This window comes from Schistocerca americana, chromosome 8, assembly GCF_021461395.2.
Source record: "Schistocerca americana isolate TAMUIC-IGC-003095 chromosome 8, iqSchAmer2.1, whole genome shotgun sequence".
Classification (NCBI taxonomy): domain Eukaryota; kingdom Metazoa; phylum Arthropoda; class Insecta; order Orthoptera; family Acrididae; genus Schistocerca; species Schistocerca americana.
The window spans coordinates 99,800,226-99,814,110 of NC_060126.1; the positions used below are offsets into that span (position 1 = coordinate 99,800,226).

The 13,885-nt window shown below is 41.7% G+C and overlaps 1 protein-coding gene across 1 annotated transcript in view; it reads right to left on the reverse strand.

The window, feature by feature from the left end:
- LOC124545069 (synaptotagmin-5-like) overlaps positions 1-13,885 on the reverse strand; it is a 325,196-nt gene that overhangs the window by 37,520 nt on the left and 273,791 nt on the right. Inside the window, exons 6-7 of the mRNA XM_047123873.1 lie at positions 10,789-10,989; positions 5,766-5,918 (exon numbers count right to left, since the gene is read on the reverse strand). Of these exons, the coding sequence (XP_046979829.1) occupies positions 5,766-5,918; positions 10,789-10,989 (354 nt within the window). The remainder of the gene's footprint in view (positions 1-5,765; positions 5,919-10,788; positions 10,990-13,885) is intronic.

Genomic DNA, 13,885 nt, shown 5'->3' on the forward strand with positions numbered 1-13,885 from the left:
TTAAATGATTTAGTACGTGATCTAGAACTAAGTAAACAAAAGGCGCAGCTGCTTGATTCAAGATTACAAGAGTATAATCTACTGCCCCAAAGTACTAAAATCAGTGTGTTCAGGCACAGAGAACATGGCTTTATTTCTTGTTTTTCAACTGACGAAGCACTGACATTTTGCAATGATGTTGATGAAAGTGCTGAACTTCACTTATATTTCACAGGAGTGGAAACTTTTCAAAGGTGCATCGAAAACAAGTCTGAAGGGTGTTTTGCTGCATAACGGAAATAAAATACCGTCTGTTCCAGTAGCTTACGCTACTTTGACAAAAGAGAATTACGAATTCGTACAAAGGATGCTAAATTAATTAAAATACAATGAACACAAATGGAAAATATGTGCAGATTTCAAGGTAATTACTATGGTACTGGGAATGCAACAAGGCTACACAAAGTATGCCTGTTTTCTCTGCAAGTGGGATAGTCGAGACCGAAATTCTCAATACGTGAAAAAGAAATGGCGTAGGCGAAGATGGAAAGTTGGCGAAAAGAATGTACAACGTGAAAGTCTGGTAGCTCCTGAATATATACTACTTCCACCGCTTCACATCAAACTTGGCCTGATGAAACAATTCGTGAAGGCCATGGATCCAACAGGCTGTGGGTTTGCATATCTAGCTACCAAATTCCCCCATCTTTCAGCTGCAAAAATAAAGGAAGGAGTATTTGTGGGCCCACAAATCAGGGAGCTGCAGAAAGATGCAAATTTTGAAGCATGTTTAATTGATAAAGAAAAAACCGCATGGGACTGTTTCAAGATGGTTTTGGAAAACTTCCTCGGAAGAAGAAGAGCTACTAACTACAAAGTAATGGTGAAGGATATGATCAAAGCATATCAGGATTTGGGGTGCAATATGTCTTTGAAGATACATTTGATGGACTCTCATCTGGACTACTTCACAGAGAGTTGTAGTGACATATCAGATGAACATGGGGAAAGATTCCATAAAGACATTTCTACCATAAAAAGGCGCTATGAAGGGAAATGGGTACCTTCTATATTAGCAGATTATTGCTGGAATTTCATTCAAGAGAAGAAAGATTCACAATACAAGAGAAAAAAGTGATGTGCATTACAAGGCAGTGGCTCATTGCTTGTCAATTTTCTGTAATTTCTCATGTCAAATAAATGCTTCAAAGTGTATACACAAAGGTTACTGTGTTACATGTTAGATCCCACCCTCCATTAATGTGATGAACTTATAACATCATAAAGATGTGCATTTGTCTGTCGAATTTCACCTCACGTTTGCTGCACTATATCAGAAACTGAAAAGAGAAATAAAATTGTGATTACTCATAAACTATCCCTGACAGAAAAAAACCAAAAACAGTTTTCAATTTAGCACTCAAAATACAACTAGGGTCACAATATTTTTTATCAGAAATAGAAAAAAAGGTTTTTTTTTTTTTTTTTAGAAAAGTTATTTGTTCGTGCGTTTAGTCGACGGTAGTCTCCGCACATGCGCCAGGACCCGTCTTTCTTGTGTGTCATATGTATGGGTGTAGACCAGCTATTGGCAGAGGGTTCAATGATGCCAGAGATTAGTAGTTCAGAACTCTGATTTTTAAGATCAGAGAGGCGCTCGGGACAAAGTCGACATGGTTTACTGGAGATCGGGGGACCTGGCGTGAGGCAAAACTTGTGAACTGTGCCGTTGGTGACGACGGAAATGTTGCCGCTGGCACGGGAGGTGGTTTGTTTACAATGTGTGGCGGGCGGGGCAGGTGAGGCGTGGTCGCAGTGTTCGGAGCCACTTGGCAGATCTGACAGGAGCAGAGGCAGCAAAGTGTCCCAGGAGTCAACGCGACAAGATGGCCGCCGGCCCAAAGCAGTGGCACCATGGTCAGGTGAGCTCGGTAGAGCTCGTGAGCCATTAGTGAGTCCATTGTCCGAGGGCGCGGCCTGTGGCAGCACGGTTGTGGGCGAAACACTTGGCACGAGTGCACTGTTTGTGTTGTCAGTGGCGGTCGCACGGCGGCACGCAGGAGCCGAGGAGCCGAAGTTGCATAGTTTGAGGTGCTGTCTGTGAGGGGTGGGGTAGGAGCTGTAAGTTCGGGAACATGTGATGCTCGTCGCGCATGCGCACTTGTGTCCAGCCAAGTGTCAAACGCTGCCGTGTTAGGAGGGTGTGGCCCTGCGGAACTGTCAGTACATTTTATGGCAATCTTGATAGCACAGTTGCGAGGGGTAGTGGGTGGTAAACACACTGAGGCTCGATTGCTGGGATTGAAAGCAGATTCGGCGCAGTTACTGACCTTGCTTTGTTCTTGCTGTAGTGTCTGTTATTCCTTTGCTGCATCGGAGAGTTGGAGCTGTGTTTCGAGGAGCCGGAGGGAGAGCTCAAAGTTTTCCTTGCATAGGCAAGCAGGCAAGCGACATGTTCAAGCTTGACAAGGCACTTGTGCGTGGTTTCCTGTAACGTCGTCGACAGAGACGAGCATGTACGGATGAGATGAGCCCAGACCAATGAGTCACGGGAGGGGGGGCGGGCTTGCTCAACGGAACCCACGGGAAGTGAGTCTTGGACGGATGATGAAACACGGTGTTTCGCACTAGGTCCGGTGAAAGTTTGTGGTGTCACAAGAAGTCAATGCCTACTATAGGTTCGTCAATTTCGCACACTAAAAAAGTCCACACGAGTTTGCAGTTTGCAGAGAGTGAGATGATGTGGGAAGTTGAACCCGAGCACTGTAGTTTAGTTGAATTCATGGCTTGCAGTGAAGTACGATGAGGGCAGATGTTCGACGACGCTAAGTATGTAGGCAGCAGCGAAACATCGGCGCCTGTGTCCAGTAGGAAAAGGTATCCCGACGAAATGTCTTTAATGTAAAGTCATCCGCAATTATCCGGTCGTTCCTGGACAGAATGGAGCGGTGGCAGTGGCCGAGGTTCGGTGGCTGCAGCAGGTCCGGTTACAGGAGGGGGCATGACCACAGGCGGAGCCGGTGATGTCCCAGTTGCTTGTTTACTGCTTCCCAGAGCGAGCGGAACGGTTGGCACAGCACGGCCCCGGCCGCGTCCGGCCACAGGGCGATGAGCCTGAACCTGAGACTTGTCAGGTAGGCAGTGGCTGGCGAAATAGAGCAGTGATGCATCGTGTAGCTTGTCAGCAATTGTCATTCTTTGCTCGACAGGTTCAGGAGACCATTGAGCCAGAGCAAACCGGATGTGAGGAGATAGTTTATCTGACCAGATGGAGAGGAGAGCTGTGTCAGAGAATATATCGGTGCTGACCAGGGCACGTAGCCATCTCCAGAGCTAGGTAGGTTTGTCGTTGCCTAGTTGCTTGATGTGGAGCACTTGCCATATAGCTGCCTCAGTTGGGCGTGCAAGCCGACGTAGAACTGTCTTTTTGGCTAGAGTGTACAGGGTAGATGAGTCCGGGATGTCGACCAGGTCAGCAATCAAGTCCTCCTGGACGTGCATGTGGGTGATAAGGCACAGAAACCTGGTTGACTCGTCGAGTTTGTAATGGTCGAACACTTCGTCCACAATTTTGAACCAGGTTGTTGCTCTGTCGGGATTAAATGGTGGCAGTGTCAGTAAGCGTTGTAGAATGTTCAGAAGAACAGGTTGAGTTGAGTTCGTCGAGGCACTGCCAGAATTTAGCTGCTGTTGCTGTAGTATTCCAGGAGAGTGTGCCTCCAGGGGATGTGGCAACGACGGCTGTTCGGGTGGTAGCGTGAAGGTGACACATTGTGGTTGAGTGCGATCAGTCGCGACGCGTAAGGCTGATGTGGGTGAGACACCGTAATGTGTCGATTGCAGTTGCAGAAGCTCAACACGTTGCGGGTGTATTCGGATTGACGCGTCGCAGAAGACCGATGCAGATGAGGCACCAAGATGTGACGAGAACGGTAGTGGAAGCTCGACTGGAGCCGGCGTGGGGGCGACAGGTGAGAAAAAGTTCAAAGTTTGAGAACACATGTAAGTCTGCGGAAAGCTCAACGTATGACCAGAGCTGGGGCCACCTGTGTTGCAGGGAGGCTGCAGAGGTGCGGGCTGTCCAGAAGCACAGTGTGGGAAATGATGTCGAACATGGGACGGGGTGTGTGAATGTTCACTGTTCATAGTCACTCCACTCAAAACGGTGTGCAGATAAGGTGAATGTCGTGGCATAAAACACTCAGGCGTAGCAGTGGGATGGAGGTGGGGGTCAGGCACAGATAACAAGTAATTGTTCCTGTTTCAGAACGAGGTATCGAAGTAGGAAGGCATGTGCTGATGCTGAATCGAGGCAGGCGCAGGCATGGTTGGATGCTGAGGAGGTTGACCTGTGGATGAAGCAGTTCCGGCCATGTGGCAGGTATCCGCGTGGTACTGCACGGATTTTGGTGTGGCAAATCGTTGTCCTGGCAGTAGCAGGTTGTCCAATGAAGCATTTGCAGAAATCAGCATTGGTCCCGCACTGCACAGAGATCTGTAAGAGGTAATTGCACAGTCGATGAGGGAGGGCACATGTGGCTGGAACAAAGACGTTTGATAGCCAGAGTCATGCGCACACCTAACCTCACTTATTGTTGCAGGCTCGAAAACGTCCGGTGGAATCATCGACTAAGAAGCATCGTGTTGCAGTCCTGGTGGGTGTACATCGCCCGCAACACGATGCATATCGATCACAAAATCCGGAATTTGGCGCTAGGCCGAAGTCATTGTTCGAATGCTGTGTTGATGTAATACATGCGAAAATAACCAACGCAGAGGTCGGGGATACAGTAAAACGTCGAAAACGGAAGATGTTACAACTCGGGGTCACCAGTGAGGAGATTGTTTGGGTTGGTTACACCAAACAACACCCATTTAGCAGTAGTTCATTTATTCACCTAAACACACGCAAGGCTCACAAAGAACTGAACATGGCGGTACAGCCCAAAGACAATGCTCAGAGTCCAAAGACGAATGCATATCGATGCTGGAGTCGACCTCATCGGTGCCACAATCCATTTTAATGGTAGAAGTAAATGCATTGTTCTGTTGTACTATATGTGCAACAAATCTTCAAACTAGAAATCATTACTGTAATATATACAGCTATTAAAAAAAAGAAAAATATGTTACTTCTAAAATTAACTTTGCTATATGCCAAATACTATGTATGCCTTGAGCAAATTTTGAATTTTAATGAAAAATCAAATTTTTATTTCCCATCACACTATGAAGATTATTACTTAGTATGAACTTTTGTGGGTTATTCACATTAATTTCATGATGCTCATGTATCTAATAAATTGATTTCTTAAAAGTTATTCAAGATATTATCTATTGCCACATTATGTTTGTTTTATTTATGTTGTGAATGTTTTTTGCTAGTTGTTAATTTCATTGGAAATGCTGTTAACCATTCAGCGATGGTTTTCAATGTCAAATATAACTTCAACAGTAGCTATGCACCAAATGACAAATAAATGATTCATTGAGCAAACATATGATGTGGCATTTTAGCGGAATAATTCTGCCTAGTATGGAAGTCAGATGTTTCAGAGAGACAGTTGCATATATTAAAATAGTGTCCATGATTCTTATGTAAAAGTGATAATAAATGCCACTTAGTGATTAAATGTATAACAAAAGATAACTTAGGGCTGAGCAATTTCTCATCTCCACTACCAGACAAGAAATAGATAATGAGGCTCAAATTTCTTTCTCACCTCACACTTCTCATTTTTATACACTAAATTTAAGTTCGTGTAAATTTTTCAAAGAGTTATTACCTTTGAAGATGGTGCCAGACTGAATGTGAGCAGCTTCTCCTCCTGACTGCTGGTTAGGCCCTTGACTTCCCTGAGAGCAAGGTCAAGGGAACAGAGTTCAGTTGGGTTTCCGAACCTGTCTTGATCATAGGCTGTGGCTCGTAGACACCACTCCTATTAGATGTAATGTCATTATGTAAGTAAAGTGTGCCATACAATAGAGACTGTTCCTTATAAGCAAATTTTATAAAAAATTATTGACAAATGCAAGTGTTCATTTTCAAATAACCAGTTGTCACCACACATTTTCATCTCAGTTACAGGATACAGATGATTTAGTTAGTAGTTCATTTACCATGTTCTGTAGATCACATCACAAAAGAATGAGTCAAGACATGCAGTAATAAAGTAAAGTAACTGTGAGAATCTCATGTAGTGATTAACCATTAAACTGTGATGATCTGATTGTGCTTACTCAAGCTAAATTTAACATGATAAAATTACCAGGAGTACTATTGCTTTAAAAAAAAAAAAAAAAAAGGCCATGATGCCTCAATGTTGGGTATATCTCCATTACCGCAACAATATTTATCTTAGATAAACAAGTGTGGATCCAAGGAGGAGGTGGGAAGGGGGGAGGGGGGGTGGCTGTTTTATAATGGAGGGGGTAATGGTGCCCACCCTTCCGAAAACATATTTCAGTAGAAGTGTTTATATTTTTTACATACATCAAATTCCAAAATTCACATCTAATTTTTGGGGAATGAAGCAGAACAAAAATGAAGAGTTTCAAACATGGTGAGGAATTCTACACATTATGAGCTACATCTTAACGCAATATACTCTTCAGTTGCTTGCGTTAGGGCCTGATCCCCATGGATGGGCTGACAACCTGACACATAACACTATAGCCTTGTAAAGCCACACATCCCCAGGCTGACCGTTCTAGCTGTCACCAACAAATCTGACCTTTCTTTAGCCGACTTTGTGCAGATTGTGGACCCACATGAACTGACAGTGGTGGCAAGGGGTGACCTTTCAGATAATTGTCAGGTGGGTCAATTATGCGTGCATGGTAAACAACCCCTAATGTCCCAGAGGTCACCCCAGGCATATGTTGACACCACTGGTGATTCCAGTGCAATGGCGTCGCAGTGCTGTTTTCATCTGGGCAGAGCTCGGCAGGTTTGCCTCAGTTGCAGCTTCATAATTCCCAGCCGTGGCGGTTTCGGGTCCTCAATATCATTCTCTTCCCACTCACTGGGTGAGCCAACAGTCCTGTCCCAATCGTTATTTGTTGCATGTTCATCAAGACTGCCTGCCTTCATGAGGCAGCCATATGTGTTTTTTGCCATTAGATTGGCAATTTACCAACTGTCTATGACAGTCATCAACCCATGAGTCATTTCTGTGGCAGTCAGTGGGCCGTGAGTCATTCATTGGACACCTCTGTGTTTTCACTGGACTCTAAGGCCATCACTGCCACCAACGCAGATTACCCCATGATATTCTGCTGACCATTTGTGGAGGGGCAGCAGGTCAAATTCTGGCAAGGGGTGACAGTCAGCCTCATTAATTTTGACTTATACGGGCTCTTGGGGTGCACGGATTTGCATGGCCACAAACAGTGCATTCCTTAGTGGGGGTCATTTTCTCTCTTCCCCTGTTACAAGAATGTGTATAGGCAACTTACACTGTTAGTGGTCAGTTCACCATTGGTGCAAAATATGAGAATTTCACACTTCCAAATTGTTGACGAAATGCATTTAGTGACTAAATCCTGTCCTTTTCATGATCTGGACTCCTTACTGCAGTTATATGGCCCACTGTTTGAAAATACTTTGGGCCAGGCAGAAAATTTTGCTGCACATGTTCTCTTAAGCCATTAGCAGTACCTACATTTTGTTGCACCTGCCCCAGTCCCTTCACCATGTGCAGCAAGGCATAGCCCACACAGGGTACGGTGGTCAATGTGCTGTGAGCAATTTTTGTTAAAGCACTGGCCGAATTCATTCGTTAGTTCAGAAGATGAGGCCGGCAATGTCTAAAACCCTTTTGGCTGGTCGGAGATGACAGAATCAAGATGCATGTCATGCAATATTTCTCAAACAATTTTACGGAAACTATTCAGTGAAAAAATTCATTTTGCTTTACTTATAGCTTTATACATCTGCTTCATGATGGTGTGCCCATCATTTCATTAATGGTCATAGTGATATTTATTTGGAAGTAAGACACTGTGCAAAATTCAAAAAAGTTTGTAGTGAAAAATAGAGATTGCTATGATTTTTAATTGGTGCATATTACATAATATGTTGCAGCACATGAAACGTAGCTAACATATTGAATTTTTCTTTAGACTTGGCTGTAGGTCTCTATCTGCTACCAGTCTTGAGAAAATTGATATGATGTAGCACAGTCATTAGGATCAAACCACTCCAGCGATAAAGCCAGAGTGAAATATCTACAACATTCATCATATTTCATAAGCTGTTTGAGATATCGTAATGAGATTTTGGAAAATAATAGCACACAAAGAGGAGAGTATTTTATGATACGGATATTATACAAAACTTCATTATCTACCATGTTATTCCACTAAATACAGATTTTTTGATGAAAGAATGCAATTTTTAAGGGTCATTGATAGCTGGTGAAACGAGAATTGCTATGAGTTTTGAAACAACATAAGTGAAGGCATTACATGTTTATTTTGTACTGAGAGTGTGCTCTTTTATAAGCTACTGACTTTCCTTTTCCTCGGTTCCTCACTAAATAAACTTAATAAACTGGCATTTCAGAATTCTTTTGCAACTACGTCTGTATAAAATCCACTGTGTTTTGGCAAAAGAAGTAAATTTTAACAAGGAAACCGGAGAAATGTGTAGGATTTACTCAAAATTTGCCACTCATGATGCTTCTCTGAAAGTTGCAAATGGTTAACAAACCAAGTGAAATTGCTGCATTTTTGGCAAAAGTCTTCTTAGATACTAAGCAAAGCAGAGGTGACAGTAGATATTTATGAATGGTCACCATGCAAGTGTGGCCATGGAGGGCCCCCATTTAATATTTACAGAAAATGTCAGCATAGGCTTCAGCTTAGAATGGCACTTCCCATATACAACCTGCCTGTACCCCGCATGACATCTGCTCTCCCCATGCCATCCCTGCATCTAGCAGCCATGGCTTTCTGCCTGCACTATAAAGGGCGACTTGCAGCATTTGCAGGATCAAGGTGTCATTTCACCTATTTCGTCAAGTCAGTGGGCTACCCATTTGGTGTGATTCAAAAGCCCAATGGTGTTGTGTGCCTTTACAGTGATATTAAACAGACAGTCAACATGATGGTGGTGGTGGTGTGTTGGGGCCTATGGGCGCTCAACATCGAGGTCATCAGCACCCTGACACACATTAAAAGGAACGAATGTGGACAGACCTAAGAAAACTAAAGCACACACTCAAAGAAAGCAGGAGAAGAAGGAAAGTGCTACATAAGAAAGTAAAACCTAAGGAAAGGAGAAATATAGCAACAAGAATGTCACAGGAAATTGTTATTGGCTGGCCACTTACATAAAATATGGGCGAGCTTGTCACACAGTGAGCAAATTAAAATCCTCTCCCTAAAATCTTTGTAAAAACATGAAATGTGTCCCAGATTTGTATCCAGTTTTGTAGCCAATGGAGTTGTTGAAAAAGTTGTTGTGTGTGTGTGGGGGGGGGGGGGGCTGCTGGTGCCCAAGAACTTGAAGGAGCTCCAGTCTTTTTCGAATAAAATTTTGTATTATGCTCAGTGAGTTTCCCAGGCCATGTACATCTGCCATAATCTTAACTGGCTTCACCAGAAGCGTGTTAAGTTTGTCTGGTCTGTGAAGTGTCAACAAGCTTTTCAGCCTCTAAGCAGGGTTTTTTCTCTGGTCCCTGTCTGGCTTCTTTTATGCCAGGCAAACTTTTAAATCTGGCCTGTGACACATCTCAGTATGACTATGGTGCACTCCTGTCCCATTAGAACCCAGATGGCACTAACAGCCCATCGCTTATGTTTCAAAGACACTTTATGCTGCATGGAGTGACTATTCACAAGCGGAAAAGGAGGCTATTATTTTCAGAGCTAAAAAAAAGTTTCACATTTTCTTGTATGGGGTTGGGTTCCTCCACGGCACTGACAAGTATCTGTTAGTTACCTTATTTGCTCCTTGTTCCTTCAGTGGTTGATCTGCTGTAGGGTTCTCTGGCAGCCTCTTATGTTCTGCACAGGAGGTCTCTGACAAAGTCAGGCTATTTTCAGTCATACATGCCCTTTTCCTTTTCAGGGGGGAGGTATTTAGTATTCCTTCCAGCAGATATTGTGGTGGAGGCAGATGAACTGGCATCAGTAACACAGCAGAATAATGCGGGAACCTGCCATGGAGGGGGCATGCAGCCCATAGTATGGGCAGACCCTTTGAGGTTAGAGGTGTTTAGTAGTAAGCTGGGAGAACCAGTCCTTATGTTGTGTTCAACTACCATCATGATGTATGTAGCTCATAATATTGTATAAGTGACTTTCTGTGTAAGAAGAGGTGCAGGTAACTGATAATATGTGTAAATGATGTAACTCATGGACAGACTGCAAGTTAGTCTCTTCATAACAAATACCTTGCAGTTTGACATCAGCATGCAGCACTCTCAGAAGTCAAAATAACACCAGGAATGATTTTGAGAAGAAGACGTGAAGGGAAAATGAAAATGAGAGAAAAGCTTCAGGAAAATTTTGCTTTCCATCAGTTAACCAGGTGTCCTCCTTTCTCAGACATTAATGGTTAGTGCAAGAGAAGCCTTTTTTAAGTTACACTGAAATTCATAAAACCTACAGTCAATTACAGGATAATTCAGACAGTCAACTGTGAAGTTATTTCATTATTTTTTACTCTTATATATGCAACATGTGACCAAATGCAGAAAAAATCTAAAAGAAATATTTTGTGCTTGTACTGAAGTATTTCTTCAGGATAAATTGTATTTTGTCAAGTTTTAAGTGCACGAGTTTAATGAATTATTAGCTTACCTTCACCTCAGATTTTTTTGCTTCCACAGTGAAAGTTTGGTCAAAGTGTGGATTAAATGAATGCCTAAGAGTCCTTGTTCGAAAAGTATGGAGTGGTGGCCCTGCACGGCGATGTAGTGGCCAGCCAGAACGAACTATCACCATCACTACATATGGTTCCAGCCCACCAATGTAGTCCCTTGGTGGTAATCTCTGCACCTCCTATAAATAATTACAAAATGAGATATATCTTTAATTTAAGAAAGTAATTTATTTGTTTATTTATTTAATCGTATGGCTAGGACCCCCCATCAGGCAGACCCTTCGCTGGGTGCAGGTCTTTCAAACTAATGCCACTTCGGCAACCTGCAGTCGATGAGGATGATAGGATGATGATGAGGACAGCACAACACCCAGTCCCTGGGCGGAGAAAATTTCCTAACCCAGCTGGGAATTGAACCTGGGCCCAGAGGACTGACAATCCGTCACGTTGACCATTCAGCTACAGCGGGCAGACAAGAAAGGAATAGTAGGGAAGGAGTAACTGGTAGAGTTTTGCATGTTGATGCAAACTTTTTTTCCAAAAAAAACTGCTTACTCACTTAATATACATAATTGTATATACATTTGTATTCAGAAATCAACTAAAAGCATGTGTTAGTAATCACTCTTTCTATAACCTATTTCAGTATCTGTATTATATGACTACCTGTCCATGTTATTAACATTAAATTCTAATGTCTTCTACCATTGAGAGTTTTATGGACAAAGCACCAGCCCCAGTGTAACATCGATGGAAGGAGAAATCTGCTGTGGCCTTACTGAAAGCAGCATTCATGTAAAGCCATCAAAGGAAACCACAGGATACCTATATAAGGATTTAAATTAAGAAGTTTGACCACACTCCAGCTGAATAAGAAAGTAGAGCTTTCAGTAATGTCTTGTTTACCTTCACGAAACATGTAGTGGTAGATAAAATGTAACCAAATACTATTACCAGAAAGATGGGACTGTTTCGAAGTTGCATCTTTTTTGCTACTTAACATGTTTAATTTCATCCATTGGAGAACATATAGATCACAGAAAATATCCTTTTCCTAACCAGGCCATCATTATTAATTTTAAGCCTTACTGAAGAAACACAGGCAGTTTTAAATAGCTTCTTCTTTCTCCTGATTTACTTCTCAATGCATTCATCATCTTTTTTTGTGTGTATTTTTCTTAATGTTTGAAAGAATTGTGGTTGCAATGATTAATGCAGTTTTCCAGGTTTGTGATCCATACAATATTTATTGTCAATGGATGGATAAATAAAATAAATAAATAAATAGATTACATTTGAAAATGCATTGAAACTAGTAATGAACCCTTTTAAAATTTTTATTGTTTCAGGAACTGTGGCTTCATGACTTTTTGTGGGGTCAAATAAACATTTTATAATTCATCATCATTTTTCAAGACACAGTCTGCAGAAGACAATGCGTGAATGAATAAATTAGTGGTGTAGAAAGTATCCAGTGAAAGACACTTGTTCATGAAAAACACTGGGAAAAAAATTAGAAATATGTCTTTGACATTGCAAATTGAAAGTACTGTATTAATGTTAAATATGGGCAGCACAAAACACAGAAGGAAAGGAACTGAGTGCAAGTTTAAGCTCAGATAGTTGAAAATTAGTATCTCACGTTTTCTTAAATTTAAGCCTTCATCCCTATGGATTAAATTACCCAAATTTTGAATGAATACCATATTCTTTAGTGCACTGTCCCAAAAGTTTGTCACCTGCACCACAGCAATGTTGCAATGTTACCTTGAAACTTCTAGGCCTTCTCTGTAGTGAGACTGTGCAGTACTAGTGTTGTATGAACGTGTGTATGCCACAATTTAATAAGTGCACCAACTTTGCACATAAGAAAGTAAAATACAATTTCAGTTGAAGCTTACCCTATATTTTGCGTGATAGCATAAGCAATTTTGAACACTTACTAAAATTTTGGCTCCTTTCTCAAATACTACCTGAGTTGTTGGAAACAAAACAATAGCATGTCCCTTAGACTGTAATCAACACATATCAAAACACTGAATTTTGTAGCTCTTTTGAATTTTTGAATGGCTTTCTTGTACATCACCCTTTTTGAACAATTTTTTCTGTTGTATAATAACAACATTTTTTGATAAATTTATTTATCTATGTAATAGATTTGTACGACATTTTAAAAATTAATGTCTAAGTGTTATTGACTACAATGTAATGTGCTCTCAGCATAAATAACAACTAACTACAACTCATTTTTCAGCAACAGATCAGTCAGTGTAGAGTCTGCAGAAGATCAACATATCAGATTTTTCCATTTGAGAAGTGGGTCAAAATGAAATTTTTGTTATGAGTATGTCAATAGGTTTATGCCATTGCACGTTGTATCTTATGAAGAACATGTTTCTGTTTATTTAAAAATACTGACTAATGCACAGAGAGTAAATATTTCTGTGATGTCTTTGTTAATAGAAAATTGATTATCTCTATTCTTGCAAAATATTAAATAAACTGTGTTTGATAAGGTAAAATGCATTTATAGGAACTTGTCATGCAATGAGATCAGTGATATAAACCTGCTCATTATATCTTCAAATGCAGATAAAATGCTACTTAATTTTAACCATACTATTTTTCAAATCAGCATTGGTGGCCGAAGACTTCCGGCATAAGAAGTCAGCCTCATTCTGCCAACGGCCTTGTCAAAGAGGGCGGAGGAGCGGATAGAGGTTCAGGGCACTCTCTGGTCCTAGGGGTGGGAAATTGCCCCTAAAGGCAGAAGAATCAGCAATGAATAACGACACGAGGATGCAGAAGACAATGGAAACCACTGCATTAAAGACATGTAATGTGTATCCACAGGACATGTGGCCTGTAATTGAAGAAGTGTCATGATGATCTCTCCATTGGCAAAAGATTCCGGAATAGTCCCCCATTCGGATCTCCGGGAGGGGACTGCCAAGGGGGAGGTTACCATGAGAAAAAGATTGAATAATCAACGAAAGGATAATGTTCTACGAGTCGGGGCGTGGAATGTCAGAAGCTTGAACGTGGTAGGGAAACTAGAAAATCTGAAAAGGGAAA